General features: G+C 36.3%; 1 protein-coding gene across 2 annotated transcripts in view; it reads right to left on the reverse strand.

Annotated features, from left to right (window-relative positions):
- TTC17 (tetratricopeptide repeat domain 17) overlaps positions 1–23166 on the reverse strand; it is a 131382-nt gene that overhangs the window by 65923 nt on the left and 42293 nt on the right. For both annotated transcript variants that reach the window (XM_060606433.3, XM_060606431.3), the window contains exons 14-16: positions 22570–22647; positions 22210–22434; positions 11957–12143 (exon numbers count right to left, since the gene is read on the reverse strand). In XM_060606433.3, the coding sequence (XP_060462416.3) occupies positions 11957–12143; positions 22210–22434; positions 22570–22647 (490 nt within the window). The remainder of the gene's footprint in view (positions 1–11956; positions 12144–22209; positions 22435–22569; positions 22648–23166) is intronic.

A 23166-nucleotide genomic window follows, 5' to 3' on the forward strand; every position in this document is an offset into this window, starting at 1 on the left:
TGTTTCCTTTTGTTTTATGTCACCAAATGCAAGTCAGTTACCTGGAGGCATTCACTTCGGTGGCCACTTTGCTCCTGAAAACATCACTTCTAAGACCTTACTCTCTCCCAACTTTTAGCATTTATGCTTTTTAGGCAGTCAGAGAAGTGGTGAATTGTTTGTTGTTGTTGTTGTTGTTGTTGTTGTTGTTGTTCATGTTAGGTTTTTCCCTAGCTATATTTCACACTGTCAAGGGAAACATGGCTATGTTATTATAGGTGCAGCAGGAAGCAGAACGTTTGATCAACAGTGGGTACTCTATCAATTGCTACTGACTTCCAGCCCTTTTTCCTGAAATTTGATATGCTTGTTATTTTTTATAATAATCACTTTGGATATCTGTGATCTGACTGGATTATTAAGCAATGCCTGGTAGCCAAAGAGGTTTAAATTGCTTTGAGGTCAGCAAATTTAGGCTTCGTTGTTATAAAAAGCAACTAAGTGAGAAAAAACAAATCCAAAGCTGTGCTCTTTTCAGCAGCTATGAAATTTGATTTAAATTTCTCCTACATTTTCAAGATAAACCACCAAATAAACCTTGGTGGTTAAGAAAAAGTAACAGATTACTGAAATGTTCTTGGTCAAAGAGCACAGTAATTTAGTAGGAAGAACATTTGACTACTAGTAATAACAACACTGAAAGAAAAAAGGGGGAAAAAACCCCAAGCTAGCATTCCACATTCACAGATATATGCCACATATTCTCAGTTATGCATGTTAAAACTAATGTTCTTTTCCTAGTGATTATCAGGCTCAACTGCTTTATTTCAATCAGGCCATGAAACTGAGTAGAACTCATTCAATGATCATATTTGTAAAAGGGTTTAAAGACTCAGTGCTCACTGTGTTAAACAAAAATTTCAAAACTGGGAGTTCATTTCAACTAGTTGGCTCACAGTGCACTAAAGAACTTACCTAGGCACAAATCACTTAAAAAAAAAGAGCTCGTTCTACCAATGTAGAATGGACTTCGTGTGTGTGTGTGTGTGTGTGTGTGTGTGTGTGTGTGTATGCGTGTGCATGTGTGTATGCGTGTGTATGAGTTCTGCAATTAGAATAATCTTTTTGAACGGGGAAGAGTCATGCAAAGGCTTGTTAAAAGAAATGGCAAAACTTAACATAAGTCAAAATATCTCTGAAAGCATCGGCAACAATGAATAGAAGTTGAAGATTTAAAAAGGAAGAGGGGCGCATGGGTGGTTCAGTCAGTTAAGCATCCAACTCTTGATTTTGGCTCAGGTCATGATCTCCCATCAGTTCATGAGATTGAGCCCTACATTGGGCTTTGCACTGACAGCACAGGGCCTGCTTGGGATTCTCTCTCTCCCTCTCTCTGCTCCACCCCCATTCATGCTCTCTCTCTCTCTCTCAAAATAAATAAACATAAAAATAAATAAATAAATAAAAGGGCAACAGCCAATGAACTTGCCTAACTCACTACACACAAAGTCCATACAACTAGAGTTAGCCACCTGCAGTTCCTTTCAGGAGGCTGATGTACAACTGCAGTGACAAACCATACCAAAAGTATCTTGTTGAATAGTTAATGAGAGCTAGATAAAACAGACCCCATCTTTTTAAAAAAAATTTGTTTAATGTTTATTTGTTTTGGGGAGACAGAGAGAGATGGAGCATGAGCAGGGGAGAGACAGAGAGAGAGGGAGACACAGAATTCAAAGTAGGCTCCAGGCTCTGAGCTGCCAGCACAGAGTCCGACACAGGGCTCGACCCCGTGAACCGCGAGATCATGACCTGAGCCAAAGTCAGATGTTTAACTGACCAAGCAACCCAGGTGCCCCATAAACAGACCCCACCTTGTTCACCCTTCACAGTTTCTTGTTGGTGTACAATCACTTTGTCTACAATGCTATGAGTGTAGGGAATCACAGTAGGCTCCTGATGCAGAATAGAGCCTACATACAAAGAAAGATGTCTAAACATAACTTTCCAACCCTATCTGTAGATAAGTGATCACGAAATATGATTGATGATGCCATCCAGTAGGTATCCTCATACTACCTTCAGAGCAGAAAGGAAGCAGAACTGTGATTTAAACTTAGTTTAGTGCCTAAAAACATAACTGACTTCCTTTCGGAGACTCAAGATAGTAACCCTAATACTGGCGAGGACCATTTGCACACCTTAAGCGTTAAGCTCTGTAATTCCGAGAGACTATAAATTTATTTTTAGATTAATGAAGAAAAGTATTCCATAACTGAGTAACAACAACATCCAGTGCCATCCCATCCTAGAGGACTTCAAGAAGTGCTACTGAAATGTCTATAGTGACAGTCACTTGCTACCCTTGGTCTCAGTCCATCTGGAGCATCACAGCCAAGACTATAGTGATACAGTTGCAACAGTCCATTGACAGAGAATAAAACTACTTGCTCTTGTGTACTAGATCCTGAGGCTTAGAATATCCTCCTGATAAATATCCTCTTTCTTCACTCACCAAATTTTCTATTTTATTTCAAACATAGTGACATTTTCATATTTCTAAAAGGTGAGTTAAAAAAAATCTTCCTTATTTGTATCCTATCATTAATATGTTTCTTGATATCATTATCTATTTGCTTTAAAGATATTTTAGTCACTGAATGACAGCTGAAACATGAGCTTTAGTTTAGAAACTATGCCAATAGCTTCAAACGTAGTTCAACTATACATACAGAGCTCATTTTAACACTTCTGTTATCCTAAGATTTATTCTTGTTGTTTTAGTGTAGGTACCTCCCCATTTTACAGAAAATACTTTTGATAAAATGAAGTCACCAATGACTTTCTACACTGTTAAAGCCAGAGCGTCCACACTGTTCATTTGCCAACTACGGTCATGATTTTCCCGTAGGTACCACTATGATTATTTATGTGACGTTCTCCTTTAAATGGCTTTGCTGGTTAATCTTACATTATGTTAAAAGGGTAAGTTAGTACCGCTTTTCATAAATCACAGGTTTGATGTGCTAGTGATATATTAATGCCCATTAGAATTAACCATAAACATTAAAATTATTAAAAAATGTTAACCTAAGTACCACTTGAAAGCTTATGCACCTCTCGTGATATCTGTACCATACTTTGGGAACCAATACGGAACAGGGTACTATTGATTTCTTCTTCTCAAACCCTCTGTTCTTCTGACCTTCAGGACCTAGCTTCCCCTTGGTTTCCCAATACCATTCTGTTCCTTCACTGGCTCTGCTCCTTAAATACTAGTATTTTCTAAGATTCCATTCTGGTCTTTTCTTCTCACCTTGCATATTCTCTCTGAGGTCTATCACAACTTATTTTCCAGCTTTACATCAATGCATAAATTATGTCTTTCCCATATTCTCTCTCTTAATTAATGATACTGACATTTAGGCAGTTACCAAAGTTAGAAATCTCCCTGTCAACTCACATCCTGAGTCTACTGTTTTCACCCTTTCCTGTCTCAACATTGTCTCCAACACCCTCTGCCTCTCTTCACTCTGATCTCACAACTAGCCTCTTGTTTCACTGAGAAGTAATCAAAAGTCCCACTTCGATACCTATATATTGTCCCTGCTCCTATCTAAAGACCATTCCTACCCTACTTTTGTGCCTTGGATTCCACACCCCTCCCCGCCATCTATTCAAGAACTTTGCTTCTACAGTTAGTTTCTCTTTTTTGCATCTTTAATTTCTCCTTTTTTACTAGATCGGTCCTATGCAAACATACTGCAAATTTTTCTATTTTTAGAACAAAATCCAAACCGAATTTATCTTTAATCCCACATCCCTCTCTAACTACCATCCCATTTTTCTGCTCCTGACTACAGCGAAACTCCTTGGAAGAGTTGCTAGCCATCTCCACTTCCTCACCTCCTTCACAACCCATTTCATACAAACTTTTAGAAACTGCCAGCGACTTCCATGTTCCTAAATCGAACGATTTATTCGCTGTCCTCATCCAACTCAGCCTCTTAGGATGCAACCGTGTGGTGCAGCAATAATGATACAATCTATCACTTCTCAAAACACTTTCTTTGTTTCTGGGACAAAATACTTGCCCAATATTCCTACTGTCTAGCTGGCTGTTTCCTTATTTTTCTTTCTCTTCTCAACCTCTTAATGTGTACTAGAATGCCCTAGTAATTAATTGCTGACCTACTTTCCTTTTTATACTAACCACTGAGGTGACTTCGTCCATGCTCAAGACTTAAAAAACCACTCATAAGCCCATGGCTCACAGATTAGCATCTCTAGCCTGGGCCTCTTCCCTGACCATCATGACACTCATATATCTAATTGCCTGCCTAATACTTGCATTTAAACATTTAATAAGCAGCGCAAACTTAACATTCACAAAACCAAACTTATTTTTCTCCCTAAACCTGCTCCTTCTCAGATTTTATTATCTTATTAAACAGCACCAATGGTGATTACAAATCTCATTAAAAATAGCACCAGTTGCTTAGGTCCCAAATTTAGGAGTTATCCATGACCTCTCTGTCCTTCATTTCCTACCTTGCCTCTGGTGGTGTCTTGTTAGTTCTATCTTCAAAAATGTATCCCCAATACAATGATGGCTTCTCACCTTCTCCTCCCACCTCACCTGGCTGGTTCAAGCCAATATTCTCTTTCACCTATATTTTTGCAACAGTATCCTAATGGGTCTCCCGGTTTCTGCCCTTACCTTACTACAATCTATTTCCGATAGAGCAGCCAGAGGAAAACTGTTGATATGTAAATCAGATCGTTCTTCTTTTCTGCTCAAAATCTTCCAAATCATACATCTTTCTCTTAGAGTAAGAGCCCAAATTATTAGAATGGTCTGCAAGGCAGTAAAGATATGGCTCTTTCCTCCTCCCACTCATCTCAGCTTTCATCTCTTACAAGCGAGTGCAACCACAGAGGCCTTCTTGCTGTTCCTTGCAAAAGCTGTTAGAACAACTATTCTCTCTGGCTGACATGCTCTTATGCTGTATGCCTGCATGGCCTAAATCCTTACCTCCTTCAAGTCTTTGCTCAACTGGCACTTCCTCAGTGGGGCCTCTTTAAACACAGTTTGAATCTCACCCAACCTCTTCATCTATTTTCCCCTTAGCACTATCTTCTTCTTTTTTTTTTTTTTTTTAAATTTTTTTTAACGTTTATTTATTTTCGAGACAGGGAGAGACAGAGTATGAACAGAGGAGGGTCAGAGAGAGGGAGACACAGAATATGAAGCAGGCTCCAGGCTCTGAGCTGTCAGCACAGAGCCCGACGCGGGGCTAGAACTCATGGACCGTGAGATCATGACCTGAGCCAAAGTTGGCCGCCTAACCGACTGAGCCACCCAGGCGCCCCCTTAGCACTATCTTCTAACATACTAAATACTTTATTATATTTATCATCTGCTCTCTGTTTCTCTCCACTAAAACGAAGCTCCATAAAACAGAATTTTTCTTCTGTTTGGTTTCCAGTTCCTAGACTAATGCCTGGCACATGAGAGGTATTAGTTGAATGGATGAATAACTAAGCCACACTCCGTTTCCTTTAGTTAAAAGAAAACATTCTGATGCTTTAGAAGGTTATACCCACCATTAAATTTCATTTTTTCTTAAATATTATTTGGCCAGACTAACAATCTGTACTAACTGGAGGGTAGTTGTGGAAGATCGTAAGCAGGGACCAATAGGCTCATTCCTCAAAAGAAAAGTAATGCTTTTTTGCATGTAGAAAAGTTCACATCAAAAAACCAAAAAGTATTAAAATATGTATACACATATTCAATGTCTTTTGGAGGCTGAAGTGTAAAACCACTGGTTATCAGAATTTGACCTACTGTCCTAAGTTCTTATGAAAACCCAAGGTAACCATTTTGTTCATGAAAGCTAAATGCTGGGAATACCAAAAGATAAATATTACCTACTGAGATAATAATGCAAGTACAGCCACCAGATCTGTGTGCAACCCAAGGCCACGTGGCAATCTAATCATGCAAAATTCGGAAAAGACAAAGGCGCTAAACTGAAAGGGACCGTTTCAGGTGTGCTTTTAGGGTTAGGACTGCCTCATAATCTAGTTCAGATTCAGATTTTATACAGGGATGTAGGTATCTCTTTTGAGTGATGACATAAAAAGTATGGTGAATATACCATTTTCATAAAAATGTCTCAGGAATTTATAAATATGAATGATTTCAATCACAGCAGTGGGATAAATTATACTTGTTGGAGTAAGAGAACTGTGCACAGGAACCACACTGGCCTTGGAAGGCAGAGGACTCAGATTTCAGTCTTAGCTGTACCACTGAGTGACACTTGAACTGAGTAACCCATGATCTTTGCTTCTAGATTCATAAAAAGAGGATTCTCCTTATTCCCCCCTCTACCACATAGATATTTGTCAAAGGATTATTTGTTAGCCACATAATTAAAGCCCTTTTTAATAAAGAAATACAAAATCTAGACAGATTACATTATCAAGAGTTACATTTGGATGAAAAAAAAATTAAAAAAAAAAAAAAAAAGGGCGCCTGGGTGGCGCAGTCGGTTAAGCGTCCGACTTCAGCCAGGTCACGATCTCGCGGTCCGTGAGTTCGAGCCCCGCGTCGGGCTCTGGGCTGATGGCTCAGAGCCTGGAGCCTGTTTCCGATTCTGTGTCTCCCTCTCTCTGCCCCTCCCCTGTTCATGCTCTGTCTGTCTCTCTCTGTCCCAAAAATAAATAAAAAACGTTGAAAAAAAAAAAAAAAAAAAAAAAAAAAAAAAAGAGTTACATTTGGCTCGTTGGCACAATATGCTTGAAATTTTAGGATTTCGAGACCTGTAGTAAATTAACCAAAGTTTTAATTCTTCTTACAGGAATAAATGGAGGGAAGCTAACTAGTAGCATATTCAAAAAGGTATAAAAAACCGGATCTTTATGAATGTATCTTTTTTTTTTTTTTTTTTTTTTTTTTAAGCCGACATCTTCATTAACTTTTAGGAAGAATGTCATAAAACAAAAGTCCCTAACTGCAGGTAGCATATGCTGGATAGTCCACAGGAGGGCAGCAAAGTCCAAGATTTCTTTTTCTTCAAAATCTGAACTCCAGGTAAGATTGCTTTAAGCTACAAGTTATAAATCTACAGAAATTTAGGTTGAAGAACACAGATTAAAACCACAGGTAATGAAACTAATTATAAAAGGAGCTATGATTTAGGTAAATAGATAACTATAAATACAGAAACACTGTGATGACGCAGGATAATCCTTCTGCACACTGCAACAGATATTAAGGCTCATGTACATGATTTGGAAATTCTTTTATTATTTTTGTCTGTAGGTGAAAGCTTTCAAATACATATTAAAGAAAAACATGCATAAAATTTTAAGCATACCTAGACGTTAAGTCTGAGTTCTACGTATAACGTTTACCCATCATTTCTAAAGATCTGGGTCAATATTTTTTTTGGGGGGGGGTGGTCAATATTTTTAAATGGACATGTGTCTCAGTGAATTAAGACAAGACCAGAGAAGTCCTGGGTTAGGTGTTTAATTTTATTCAGCAAATATCAATGCCACTGTCAGTGGCATGCCTGTAGGCATCTGATGTAAATGAAGTCTAATATATATGACCTACAATTGGTCTTAGGTTTTCTAATAAAAGTAAAATAATACTGGATGAGATACACTAAAAATAAAACTATGCATATCAGAGACATAATAATAAAACAATCTAGACTGCTTAAGTAGAAAATATCTTCACTACATGTAGCTTTTTGATTTGCAAATTAGTGAAGTTGAAGGAAATAGCATTTAGAAAATATTATGGAGTAATGAATGCTTGGAAAATCCACTACATGTATTTCTGGACTTCTCTTCAGATTTAATATTTAATTATTCTGTTTAGATGGTTACTGAAACTTATTTTCCATTTTTAGTCCTTACAGAAGATAATCATTATTACTTCATGAGGTTTCATTCTTTGTGAGACTTTTATTTTTTCCAATTAAAAAGAAAAGTCCTTTTGTTTAATGTTGAGCACTGAAAAGAACTTACTTATACTCAAAAGCACTGGAAGTTTACTTAACAGATTCCATTTTACTTTAAAAAGGGCCAAGTATGTTGTTATTTAAGAATGGGCTTGCTGGGGCGCCTGGGTGGCGCAGTCGGTTAAGCGTCCGACTTCAGCCAGGTCACGATCTCGCGGTCCGTGAGTTCGAGCCCCGCGTCAGGCTCTGGGCTGATGGCTCGGAGCCTGGAGCCTGTTTCCGATTCTGTGTCTCCCTCTCTCTCTGACCCTTCCCCGTTCATGCTCTGTCTCTCTCTGTCCCAAAATAAATAAAAAACGTTGAAAAAAAAAAAAAAATTTAAGAATGGGCTTGCTGAAGCGGCACACTCAGTTCTACTTACTCAGTTCTACGTTTAAATCAGATTGTAAAATAACAAACCAATAAAATATGGTAAAAGAGTATGTATTTCAAAACTGCCAAGATAAGTGCTTAATCAAAACTGAAAGCACTAGCTTCTCTTGTAACAGTCAACTCGAGTGCAAACAATGTATAAAGCAATCTATTAAGTTTTCCTTCCCAGCATTCTTGACATTGGGGTGGTAATATAAAACTACCTATAAAAGACAAGAATTTATTAAATGCTATTCAAAGGAGGGAGAGACAGAGAGAGAGAGAGAGAGAGAGAGAAAGAGAGAGAGAGAGAGATGATGTCAAGCACTTTCTATATAAGAACATACACACCTAACACACGGCAGTCAATAAAATGATTTCCAGATTAATAAAAGTTTGGGAAAAATGTCAGATAAGTAATTAAGCACTGATGTATCCTTCACAAGTCAAAAACTTTTGTAAGCATAGTGATTATGTATTTTTTAAACTGAACTAATTGGTACTGAGAGGTACCAGAATACAATACCTGTGCAGACATTCTAAGAAACATAAACTGAAAATCTGTGTGAAAAATTCCATGATTACATATTGAAAGCAATAAAATACTTACTCATACTAACACACTGCCTACAATTTTACCATTAAGTTCATACTACCCATGAGATTATACTATATTATAGCTGCTATAAAAATAGTTACCAATATGTATTTGTAAAGAAAATAATTTGTCGAAGATTAACAGTGGCCAGAAAAAGTATTTAAGATAGGTTTTCTAAGAGTTTAACAATTTTTGGTCTTGAAAAGCTTATCTCAGAGTTTTCAAAAATGGTAGCTTTCAAACAGACCTTCCTAAGAGAATGACTTAGGCTGGGGAAGGGGTGGGGAAGGGCAGCTTAAGTTCTTCTCTAATAAAAACCAATATGAATTCCTTGATTATTATATGGAAAAAGAATCATAAGCTTTGTTGGTATCTTGAAAACTTCGTATCGTCATAATAAAAACCTCAGACAGATAACATGGCAGGCAAGTAAAGATAACTTACGAAGCTTATTTCAATATTGCAAAAAAGAAAAAGCCAAAGGTAGACAATCATGTGAAGGTACAGAAATGCTAATCATTATTCAGAGGTTTTTCTCTATTTTTCATCAACCATTTAGTAAAGCTCAGAGATAGCTACAGGAGGAGAAACTATTTGGGTTTTCAAATATAAGAAATTCATGGTATCTGTAAGAGATATTTGTTTCTATGAAGTTTCAGCCTTTCAAAGCTGGAACTCAGCAAAGCATTACTTGTTACTGTGGAAAAAAGCAATGCAAAAACACTGTCAAAAAAAAAATCAATACTGAATGAAGTCAGTATTATCCATGAGGTTTTAAACTTAGAAAATGCTATAGCATACATTTCATCAGGGGTACCACTATTTATGGAGGTGTTACTAGATGGCAGATTCTCTTCTAAGATAACTAATCACAATGTAACAGGGGCTAAACTAAAAAAAAAAAAAAATTGTTTTTATTAGTGAGCTCTCTCTGAAAGAACTTTTATTGTATTGGATCTAGTAACATTTGCGGGATATCTGGACTACTAAATACTATGATACTACAACTTTGTAGATTTGTTTCAGGTTATTAGTTTCCTGGGCTAGTTGAAATTATACTCTGGGGAAAAACCTCCAGACAATGGAATTTCCTTTCTTGACATGAGTGACATAAAATAATAATAAATTTCAACAAACTAAAATCCTAAGCAAAAGCATGTAAAACTAATACTAAGGAAAAGGCTTTTTAGAAAAGGGGGCATTATATACCTACAAAATTCTTCTTTCTGATAACAAAGAAGTCAAGAGACGTGAGGGAGATGATAGCAGGGGAAAAAAGAGAGAGAGAGAGAGAGACTATTAGTAAAAGCAGCTCACTGAAAAAAGTGAAATTCTGTTTACAAGGCTGTTGTTAGTAATCTAAGGAATTTAAAAGTCCACAACATGTTTTCTATGAATAAGTAAGACCCGTAAGATCCATTAAGGTCTGAATATTCTGTATTTATTATGAATTTCTCATGGCTCACTTTTACCCAACACCTATTATGTGATAAGGGTCTTATTTAATCCTACCAACAAGTCTATGAGACAGATTTTGCCTTTCATTTTACACATGAGGACACAAGTTACTTTGCTGGGATGAGAAACAGAGTAATGGAAGAGTTAGGGCTCACACATGAATCTGTAGGACTCTGGCACGGGTCCCTCCACTGCTGCACCGTCAACGCTGTCTTAGGCCTTCAGCCTTCATGCAAGAACTCCAGTTTACACTGTGCTCAGTACTGAGCCACAGCTGAGCTATGGAGTTATGGAGCTGCGAGATTTTTGGTTTCTTCACTAAAAAACTGGCTTCTAAAAAGAGAGGTTAGAGTGGGAGAGAGCCAAAGCATGAGAGACTCTTAAAAAATGAGAACAAACTGAGGGCTGATGGGGGGTGGGAGGGAGGGGAGGGTGGGTGATGGGTATTGAGGAGGGCACCTTTTGGGATGAGCACTGGGTGTTGTATGGAAACCAATCTGACAATAAATTTCATATATTTAAAAAATAAATAAATAAAATAAAAAAGCAACCAGATTAAAAATAAATAAATAAAAATAAAAAACTGGCTTCTGATACTTAAAAATGTAAATACAACTTACTGCCTGTCATTTCATTAAAATCCTAAGGCAGTCTCGTACAGGTGAATCTGGAAAACCAGTTTGAAGTGCTAAATCTACCGGTAAATTGTTGATGTCTTTTAGATAAATCACTTAACCAAGTGAGCATTAGGGATTTTTTTTTCCTTAGGTGAAGGTGATGGACTGATAGCCCTCTGCTTGAATATTATGATCTAATTTCAACATTGACAAAGCACCCACTGTGTGTTCTCCAACAGTGAGGTTCTGAGGATCCATATGTATATAAACCTCACCCCTCATAATTCAAGTCAAACTCTTTTTTCTTGAAGTGAAAGTTAAATAAGTAAGTAAACATAATCGAACTCTTAGGGAGTTCTAACTAATGAATTTACAGTAGTTCAGATATTAACTCAAACCATTACCCAGGTGGACACACTTATGCACATGCATATATTTTGGTGGCTGTGTGAGAAAGGGGAAGAATGCAAGAAGATACCAATTAATGTCACGTGACTGCTTTAGAGGCGCAGTCAAGATCTGGATCACTTTCACTGGAAGGCAAGGGGGTGTATTTCAGTGAAAGAAGACAGAAAAACCACTTAAATTGTATTGCAGATCGTCTTTATGGACAGAAAATGTACCCTTTACCATTAATATCGATCATTAAAAAAATCATAGATTTTGTGGAGAGAAGTCTATCAATTTTAGTCAAATATACTTTAGCTGGCCTTTCTCATCTAGGGTTCTGGGAATTACCCCAAGGCTCTATCTAGTAAGGAATGAATTAACTTCTTTCCTATGCATACAGAATATACTAGTTACATAAAATCCTTGGGAAAAACCGAGAAAATCATTTTGTGTTCTGCTGATCAGAATAGGAACCCTGGTTGTGTTCATCATTTTGGCGGCACTTAATATAAGCTGCTTACCACTGCAAACAGAAGAGGTGATGTTGTACAGAAAAGGATAAAACTGCATACAGCGAATCAGCTTCAGGCTGTTTTCACATTCTGGGCATTTGGTAGTTAATTTCAAAGCCTGTCTAAAGGCCTCAAGTGCCCCACTGATATTCTTCAGAGCAAGGTAAGCATTTCCCAGGCTCAAAAAGGTCAGGGGCTGAAAAGACAAAAAAAAAAATTTTTTAAATGTTAGTGAATTAATATTTTCTGAGAGTTATAAAACTTTCACAGTATATGTCTTTTAGCTTCTTTTAGGTTATCCCATAAAAGTTAATGGCTAACTACCTATTTTAATTACACCAGTCAAATCTACACTGTAACAAATGTAAATTTATTTTTTTACCTTTTTACTACGATAAAAAATACATAGTGTAATATATACTAGTCTTAAGTGTACAGTTCAATGAATTTTTATATGCATATATATCCCTGTAACCAGCACTCATCTCAAGATATAAAACATTTACAATGTTTCTAATACCTCAAAAGATTCCCTTGGGAAGGGGCACCTGGGTGGCTCAGTCGGTTAAGCATCCATCTTGATTTCAGCTCAGGTCATGATCTCGAAGTTTGTGAGTTCAAGCCCCGTGTGATAGTGCTGACAGTGTGGAGCCTTGTTTGGGATTCTTTCTCCCTCCTTCTCTCTCTGCCCCTCCCCCCCTCAAAATAAATAAATACACTTAAGATAAAAAAGATTCCCTTAGGCAACCCAACCCTAATCCTAGAGGTAACTACTGTGGTGATGTTCTATCACCATAGATTAGCTCTGCCTGTTCTTAAACTTCATATAAATGGAATCAAACAGCATATTCCCCTTTTATGTGTATATAATCTTGTACCCTTTGGTAGATTCTTTCAGTCAGTACAATATCTAAGGCTTAAGAAACTGAGTGTTTTTTGGGTTATCAGTTTATTTTTTTAAAAAATTGATATGCAATATTTACCATGTGAATATACATAGTTTGCCTATCCCTTCTCCTTCTGATAAGATTTGGATTGTTTCCAATTTGGGGCCATTATGAATAAAGCTACTATGAACATTCTTGCAAATATCTTTTGACAGACGTACGTACTAATTTTCCTTGGCTATATACTTTGCAGTGGGTCTTAAGGTAGGCATATATTTAGTTTTATGGGCTACAAACAAACAGTTTTCTAAAGCAGACGTACAAATTTACATTCCTACCGGCAAGTAGGAGAATTTACTGACTTGGTATTGTCCCAGTCTTTTACATTTAGCTGGTTTAGTGAGATGATAAAGTATCATCTCAATGTGGTTTTTAACTTGTATCAGTAATGATGTTGAATATTTTTTCATGTGCTTATTGGTCATTTGAATTTCCTCATTTCTGAAGTGCCTGTTGTTTTCCCCATTAAAAAAAAGTAGGCTGTGTTTTTCTTCCTAATTTGAAAGAGTTCTTTATATGTGCACTAGATATGAGTCCTTCATTGGAAATATTTATTGCAAGTATCTTCTCCCAATCTGGGGTTTGCCTTTTTATTCTCTTACTGGTATCTCTGATAAACAGGACTTCTTAATTTTAATGAAGTTCAATTTATGCATATATGCATATTTATAAAATATTTACATATTTATAAAAATATGTATTTTACAGTTTGTGCTTCTTTTTTCAGTTAGTGCTTTTAAAAATCTTTGCCTACTGTAACATCATGAAGACCTTCTTTTATGTTTTCATTAAGAAGCTTTATTGTTTCATCTTTCACATTTTGGTGCATGATCCACTTCAATTTAATTCTGTGTACAAAGTGAGAGAGGAGTCAAGGTTCATTCCTTTTCCCATAGGGATATCCAAGTAAGTATTCCAGCACTACTTACTGGAAAACCAAAAGGTGCCCCCATCCCCCTAAACTACTAGTGTGCCTTTGTCATATGTCAGGTGACCATATATGTAGGGGCCTATTTCAAATTTTTTAATGTGTTCCATTGATATATTTGAGTATCCTTGGGCCAATACCATACTGACTTAATTACGGCAAGTCTTGAAATCTAGTCATAGAAGTCTTCCAACTCTGTTTTTTCTCCCCCTCACTCACAAATATTTTGGCTATTCTAGATCCATTTCTGCATAGATTTTCGAATCAACTTATCCATTTATGCATACATATGCATTAAGTGCCAGGAGCTTGGGATTGAATTTATAAATCAATCTGGAGAGATTTTACATCTTAACAATACTGAATCTTCCCATCCATGAACATAGTGTCTCTTTCCACTTATTTAGGGCTTCTTTTTCTTAGTAATGTTTTACAATCCGGTATAGAAACCTTATACATCTTCCCTTTGAATTTATTTCTAGATATATGATATTTTGATGCTATTGTAAATAGTTTTTGTATTCTATTTTTCAAATGTTTGTTGTTACTGTTTTCATAAGCAACCCAAAGTATTCGGTTTAGGTCATTTCAGTTGAAATACACCTAATGCCAGGTAATTTCTATTTGCTTGTGTACAAACCATTTATTCTACACTTACTTTATCATTAAAAATATTTTAAAGGATCTAAGAATGTTTTGTTCTCAAGTTGTGCAATATACCCCTATGAAAAGCAATACCTATGATTTATACAACTACTTGCTTTTGATTCAGGCTGTTAAGGTCATCCAAAATGTCTCACTATAACCAAGCCAAGATGTATAAAATATTCCAGATTACAGAGGTATAATCAAAGTAGCTCTCAGATTACATTTAAAATCTTACTTAATGGTTCATATCCAGATACAAACTCAAATTTAGACTTAGATTTCTAATTTAGACTTAGATTTCAAAGTGTCTTTATATTTTTACATAGGGAAAACAAATGTCTACTCCTATGACCAGAATGATGGTTGTGCAAATATCTTACACTGAGATAAACTAATTAACATTTTGTAAAAAAAAAAAAAAAAGAATTTTCATCATTTCATCTAGAAAATAATTACTGAGTGTTTACTAATGTTTTAGACATTATTTTGGACACTGGGGATACAGCAGAAAATAAGAAACATAAGTCACTGCCTTAGAAGACCTAATAGTCAAGTGTCACGAAACCATGAGGGTATCACGCAAGTATGAGAAAAATGTGATGGAGAAGAGCACAGCAGGGAAGAGACATTAAGTAGACCACAGTGGGGTGTGGAGTGCCATTTTTAATAGAGTAGTAAGGGAAAGACTTACTGAGAAGTTAGTATTTTAAAGGATTTTAAGGAGATGAAGTAAGCTCTCAAGAATCTTGGTGGAGTATTCCAGAGAGAATATAAAGTATAAAGGCACTGAGGTGGGAGCATGCCTAGTATGCTCAAGGAACTGCAGACAGGCCAAGTAGTTAAAACAGAATGAGCAAAGGAATGATTTCATGGGGATGAGGTCAGAAAAGTAATAAGGTCATGTAGGATCTTCTACACTATTATAAATTCTTGTCTTTTACTATGAGTTATATGGAGTGCCACTGCAGAGATCTGAACAGACAAAAGGACAACATCTGACTTTTTATAAGGATTCACTGGTTGCTGTATTGTGAAGAGACTGTAAGGGGAGAAAGGCCAAAAGCAAAGACACTGTTAGGAGGCTAATGAAATAATCCAGATAAAAGATAATGGTGGTTTGGATCAGACAGCCTGGCAATGGAGATGATGATAAATAGTGAAATATTTTGAAAATATTAGCAAGGTTAATTACCCTCAGAGAGAAAAAGGTATGAAGGACGGCTCCAAGCTTTTGTCCTGAGCTACAGGCTTTACTGTTTCCTGAAATGGGAAAGACTGAGCAGTAAAGATTGGAACAATGTTAAGGAGCTTAGTTTGGGCCTTTAGTTTTAAAGTGTGTTTTAGACATCCACATGGAGATGTCAAGTAAGCTGTCGGATAAAGAAGTCTGCAGTTCGGAGCAAAGGTGATAGGTGATTCAACGGGAAATGATAGAGTTATCAAGATATGGTGCTAGAACAACTGGATATCTATGTGATACGAACTCTGATGAATGAACTTTGATCTCTACCTCCCAGTACAAAAAAAAATTTAACTTGAAATGGATTACAAACCTAAATGTAAAACCTAAAGCTACAAATCGTCTTGAAGACAACATAGGGAAATATTTTAGCATATTGTAGAGTTAACTGTTTATTTATTTATAATTTTTTTTTCTTTTTTTTTAGCATTTATTCAGTTTTGAAAGATGAAGAGACAAAGCATGAGCAGAAGTGGGGCAGAGAGAGAGGGAGACATAAGATCCGAAGCAGGCTCCAGACTCTGAGCTGTCAGCACAGAGCCTGACATGGGGCTCGAACTCATAGACCGAGAGATCATGACCTGAGCTGAAGTCGGACACTTAACCAACTGAGCTACCCAGGTGCCCCGAGAGTCAACTATTTGAAGACAAGTAATAGCAAAACTAAAATAGAACTACTTGTTTTCACACATCTTGTGAAAACACCTTAAATCTAATAATAAAAATCAAAAGAAAATGAGCAAAATGCATACACAACTTTTACTTTAAAAATATAATTGGGGCACCTGCATGGCATCTCTTTTTTATTTTTTTATTTTTATTATTTTTGAGAGAGAGACAGAGCGTGAGCAGAAGAGGGGCAGAGAGAGAGGGAGACAGGATTCGAAGCAGGCTCCAGGTTCTGAGCTGTCAGCACAGAGCCCGATGACGTGGGGTTTGAACTCATGAACCATGTGAACGTGACCTGAACCAAAGTGGGATGCTTAACCAACTGAGCCACTCATGTGCCCCAAGTGTCTGACTTTTGATTTCTGCTAGGGTCATGATCTCACGGTTTGTGGGTCCAGGCCCTACATGGGGTTCTACACTGACAACGCAGAGCCTGCTTGGGATTCTCTCTCTCTCTCCCTCTCTCTCTGTCGCTACCCTGCTCATGCTGTCTCTCTTTCTCTCTCAAAATCATTAAATAAACTTAAAAAAACTAAAAAAAAAAAAAAAAAAAAAAGAAGAAAAGTATCTAAAAAAAATACAATTAAAGGGGTGCCTGGCTGACTCAGTGGAGCATGTGACTCTTGATCTCAGGGTTGTAGGTTTGAGCCCCACACTGACTGTAGAGATTACTTAAAAAACATAAAATCTTTAGGAAACAACAAAAACAAAAATACAATTAAAGGATAAAGAAATTTATGTTACAAAATAGAAGTGAAAATTTTTAAAGTAAACTTGTTTTACAAATGTTTACTCAGAGGCAATACATGCTAAAGAGCATGAGTTCTGTGGCTAATCTCCCTGAGTTCAAATCCAAGCTCTGTGACTTCTGGTAAATCCTTTTGAGTTTATCTATCAAATGGGTAGATCGTACATACAGGGTTGTTGTTGAGGATTAAATGAGTTATCACATGTCAATTGATTGTTATGGTGCCTGGCTCTAATAAGCAATCAATTAAAAGTTACCAGTTAATTCATGTGCCCAATTCAGTGACGATACACAGGAAATGAATATTTTCCAACCTTGATTATGGCAATATATATTGGCCCAAATCTTTTGGTAGATGTTTGGCATTTTGTATCAAAGCCATCATAACATTCATTCTCTCATTGACTTAGTAATTCCACTGCTAGCAATCTTTCCTAAGAAAATTATCTGGAATACAGAAAAGGCCTTATGCAGAAAATTATTATTGATAACAGCTATGCACTGTGGAACCTAAATATCCAACAAGTGAGGAGTAAGCTGTGATATATAAATTCATATAGAGTCATTATTGATGGCTAATAAAAACTGTCTAGTACTAAAACTTTTTTATATAATAATCTTTAACGATCACCAGTACAATAGTGTTGCAACACTATGAAATATTTGGTTAGAAGAAATACAGGAATTATTTCCAAATGTTGACATTTGGGGGTGGGGTGCTGATTAAGGTATATTTCTGTGATATCTACTCTGATCCACTGATTTATCTTTTTATTATTACTGTAGTACCACAACTAATCTCTAAGGGAGTTCTTTTTTCTTTAGAAGAATACTGATTGCCTTAGCTGGTGGCAGTAGAAAGCAAAACAAGTATTGGGGGAATACAACTGTGTTAGCCTTCCTTTGGGTGCCCAATCATCACATCCCTTTTATATAGCATCTGTTCTCACTGTACCTGCACCTGGCGCACAGCAAACATTTGATAAATATTTGCTATACTTTTTTGGCACTGGGCCTGTTGTATAGTATAGCAATTGTAAACCCTCACTTAAAATCCACTTGCGAATTTGTATATTTAAAAGGAAATTCTTAACAGGCAATACTTTCTTCTCATACTCAAAAAAAAATTAGTTCTAATAATACCACAGATAAACTTAAACCACTCAGGCACATTTCTTCTAAAAGTTTCTTTGGATATAAAATTTACAAAGAGTTAAACACTGGGTATAAAAGCAGTTTAACTATGTATTTATTATAACTGTATTTTATCAAACTAAGATGTCATCAATTGTAACATGCATCCTTATTTCAGAGATGTTAAAATATGGAAAAAGAAGTAGTATCTTAGAAACTATGAACAAAAGTAACTAACTGCACAGCAGTGATTAACTCCATGGCCTGCATGTGGAAAGTTCAGGGCATGAATATTATCCATTTACCTATTCTTATCAATACAACCTTTAAACTGTGCTCTGGCTTAGTTGGTAAAAAGACATCTATAAACTAAAGTTGTAAAACAGTATAATATTAAGCAGCATGCATGCTGTGATGAGAAGGATAAAAAAAGAACCAGATGTTTCAGATTGACAAAAAAGTAGCAGTATATCTTTAGTAGCTATATCATTCTTTTAAAAAAATTTTTTTTTAATGTTTTTTATTTTTGAAGGCAAGAAAGACAGAGCATGAGTGGGGGAGGGACAGAGAGAGAGAGAGGGAGACACAGAATCCTAAGCAGGCTTTAGGCTCTGAGCTGTCAGCACAGAGCTCCACGTTGGGCTTGAACTCATGAACGGTGAGATCATGACCTAAGCAGAAGTTGGACGCTTAGCTGAGTCACCAGGCGCCCCAGTAGCTAGATCATTCTTATTTAAACATCAGTTCTTACAAGTAAATTAACCACGTAATTATAAATTTCAGTCATTTAAAATAAATCACACACACACACACACACACACACACACACACACACACACACAAGACAACTATAGGCCAAGATCTCTGACGAACATAGATACAAAAAATACCAGCAAACTCAATCCAACAATACATTAAAAAAGTCATTCACCACAATCAAGTGAGATTTATTCCTGGGATGCAAGGGTGGTTCGGTATTTGCAAGTCAATCAATATGATACATCACATCAGTGAGAAAGAATAAAAACCATATGATCAATTCAATAAACATAGAAAAAGCATTTGACAAGGTATAATATCCATTGACAATCAGAGCCCTCAACAAAGTAGGTTTAGAGGGAACATACCTCAACATAATAAAGGCCATATATGAAAAACCCACAGGAAACATAATACTCAATGGGAAAAATCAGAGCTTCCCCTCTAATGTTAGGAACAAGATGAGGATGTCCACTCTCACCACTTTTATTCAACATAGTACTAGATGTTCTAGCCATAGCAGCCAGACAACAAAAAGAAATAAAGGGCATCCAAACTAGTATGGAAGAAGTAAAACTTTCACTATCTGCAGATGACGTGATACCATATATAGAAAAGTCTAGCTAACTAATTTGGATGTAAATTAAAAAAAAAAAATAAAAAAGTCTAAAGTCTCCACCAAGAAACAACAAGAACTGATAAATGAATTCAGTAAAGCTGTAGTATACAAAATCAATGTGCAGAAATCTGTGGCACTTCTATACACTATAATGAACCGGCAGAAAGAGAAATTAAGCAAACAACCCCATTTACAGTTGCACCGAAAATAATAAGATACTTAGGAATAAACCTAACTGAAGAGGTGAAAGACCTGTACTCTGAAAACTATAAAACACTGAAGGAAGAAACTGAAGACGACAAAAAGAAATGGAAAGACATTCCATAGTCATGAATTGGTACAACAAATATTATTGTCTATGCTACTCAAAGCAATCTACCCATTTAATGCAATCCTTATCAAAACACCAACAGCATTTTTCGCAGAATTAGAAAAATCCTAAGATTAATATATAACCACAAAAGACCCCAAATGGCCAGAGCAATTTTGAAAAAGCAAAGCAAAGCTAGAGGAATCACAATTCTGGACTTCAAATTATATTACGAAGCTGTACTAATCCAAACAGTATGGTATTGGCACAAAAAGAGATACACAATGGAACAGGTTAGAAAACCCAGGAATAAACCCACAATTGTATGGTCAGTTAATATTTGACAAAGCAGGGAAGAATATCCAATATTTCTTCAACAAATGGTATTGGGAAAACTGGTTAGGTATATGCAAAATAATAAAATTGGACTACCTTCTTAAATCATACAGAAAAATAAACTCAAAATGGATTAAAGACCTAAATGTGAGACCTGAAACCATAAAACTCCTAGAAGAGAGCACAGGCAGCAATTTCTCTGACACCTGCCATAGCAACATTTTTCGAGATATGTCTCTGAGGCAAGGGAAGTAAAAGCAAAGATAAACTATTGGGACTACTTCAAAATAAAAAGTTTCTGCACAGTGAAGGAAACAATTAACAAAACAATTAACAAACAATTAACATATTTGCAAATGACATATCTGGTAAAGGGTTAGTATTCAAAATATTTAAAGAACTGATACAACTCAACACCCGAAAAACAAATAATCCAGTTAAAAAATGGGCAGAAGACATGAACAGACATTTCTCCAAAGAAGACATCCAGATGGGCAACAGACACATGAAAAGATATTCAACCTCACTCATCATCAGGGAAATGCAAATCAAAACCACAATGAGGTATCACCTCACACTTATCAGAATGACTAAAATGAAAAACACAAGAAACATCAAGTGTTGGCAAGGATGTGGAGAAAAGGAACCCTTGTACACTGTTGGTGGGAATGCAAACTGGTGCAACCACTGCGGAAAATAGTAAGTTCCTTAAAACATTAAAAAAACAAAAACCAAAAAAAAGCCCTTACCCTATGATCCAGTAATCACACTACTGGATATTTATCCAAAGAATAAAAAAAACACTAATTCAAAGGGATTCAAAGGGGTATATGAACCCCTATGTTGATGTTTACAATAGCCAAGATATGGAAGCAGCCCAAATATCCATTGATTGATGAATGGACAAAGAAAATGAGGTGTATATACACAATGAAATATTAACCAGTCATAAGAAAGGGTGAAATCTTGCCATTTGCAATGAGATGGATGAAGACAGAGGATATAATGCTAAGTGAAATAAGACAGAGAAAGACAAATACCATATGATTTAACTCAAATGTAAAATTTAAGGAACAAAACAAACAGGCAAAAGAAAAAAAAGAGAGAGAGAGAGAGAGAGACAAATGAGAAACAGACTCTTAACTATAGAGAACAACCTGATGGTTACCAGAAGGGAGGTGGGCAGGGGGATGATGGGTGAAATAGATGATGGGGATTAAGAAGCATACTTGAGGGGCGCCTGGGTGACTCGGTTGAGCACCCGACTCTGGATTTTGGCTCAGGTCATGTTCTCACAGTTAGGGAGATGGAACCCTGCATGGGGCTCTGCACTGACAGCATGGAGCCTGAGATTCTCTCCCTCTCTCTGCCCCTCCCCTGTGCTCTCACAAGTATGCATGTGCTCTCCCCCACTCCCCAATCTCTCTGCCCCATGCTGGCCTGTGCTCGCTCATGCTCTCACACTCTCTGTCTCTCAAAATAAGTAAATAAACATTAAAAAAAAAAAAAAAAGGAGTGCACTTGTGATGAACACTGGTGATGTATGGAATTGTTGAATCACTACATTGTACAGCTAATATAACACTGCATGTTAACTTCATTGGAATTAAAATTAAGAAAAAAGAAATTTAATACATCTAAAATATATCAGGGATATATTGCTGTAATGGCAAGATACAGAAAAATATAATTAGCATGATTCTACATTTGTACAAAATAAGACAAATCAGTACAAAAAAATAAATGAATACATCAGAAATAAAATGAAACAAAATCTGTTTTATGCCATCTCAAAACATGCAAATTCTGCTCTGAAAAATATGTGAGATTTTTTTTTTTATGCCCTTCCCGGAAAAATACAAATCGTGCTCTGAATTTGAGCTATCACAACACAGTACATGGAGCTACGAACATAAAACCTCACCTCAGAGCTATTGATGGCCAAAGCTTGAAGTAGCAGCTTAGTGGCATCAAGATGGAGGCCATAGTGAATCAAAAGGTTGGCCAAGTTCACAAGAGGAATGTCCTGGTACTGAAGTGGAGCCAAATTCAAAGCCCTCTGAAGACAAGCAATAGCAAACGTGCTGTTTCCTACTGCTCTCCAGTAGAGTCCAGCTTCATTGAGTATCAGCCAGACAGGAGCATTTGGCTGAAAAAACCCAACATACCTCAGTTAATGCAAGAATATAGTACTTGTTCTGACAGATTTTTAGTGCATGCAGTTTAACTTTTAATTACAATTACTAAGCATTTAAATTCCAGATGTCTAAAGTAGGTGACTTACCTTATTAATAGCATGAAATAAGAAAGACCCAATTTCTTCTTCTGGGATAGTATAGTTATTAATACGGGAAAGCAAAATCTGAAAACATCAAAAGGAAGACTGACTCAATTGAAAATAACAGGGAAGACATTTGAAAGAATTCTACAGATAGCAGTCTTGACTTGAGCTCCTCAGGAACAGCTAATTTGAATAGATATTTATAAACATATATATAGATACACACACACACACACATATATATACACACATACATATATAAAAACATGAGGTCATCAACATACCAACAGGTGTTGACCTGCTTATATGAATACCCTAGTTTCCTTTAACTAAAACATGTTAAAAGTTGTATACCACATACATTATTAAGGTGATATACCATACCCCATTAAAGTCAACATAAGTGTCCAAAATCAAAAGCGAAATTTTTCAAAAGACAAAAGCATCTAATACTTGATACAATAAAAAATCTTCTATCTTTTCTAGTGGGAAAAGCACTGGATCTCAATTGCTCTATGTTCCTGTAACATCTGTGCAACTGTGAGCAACTCTACGGTAGGGATCATGGTCTATTTACCTTTCCTAGTATTCCAAACAGTG

Source organism: Panthera onca, chromosome D1, assembly GCF_046562875.1.
Source record: "Panthera onca isolate mPanOnc1 chromosome D1, mPanOnc1 haplotype 2, whole genome shotgun sequence".
Classification (NCBI taxonomy): Eukaryota; Metazoa; Chordata; class Mammalia; order Carnivora; family Felidae; genus Panthera; species Panthera onca.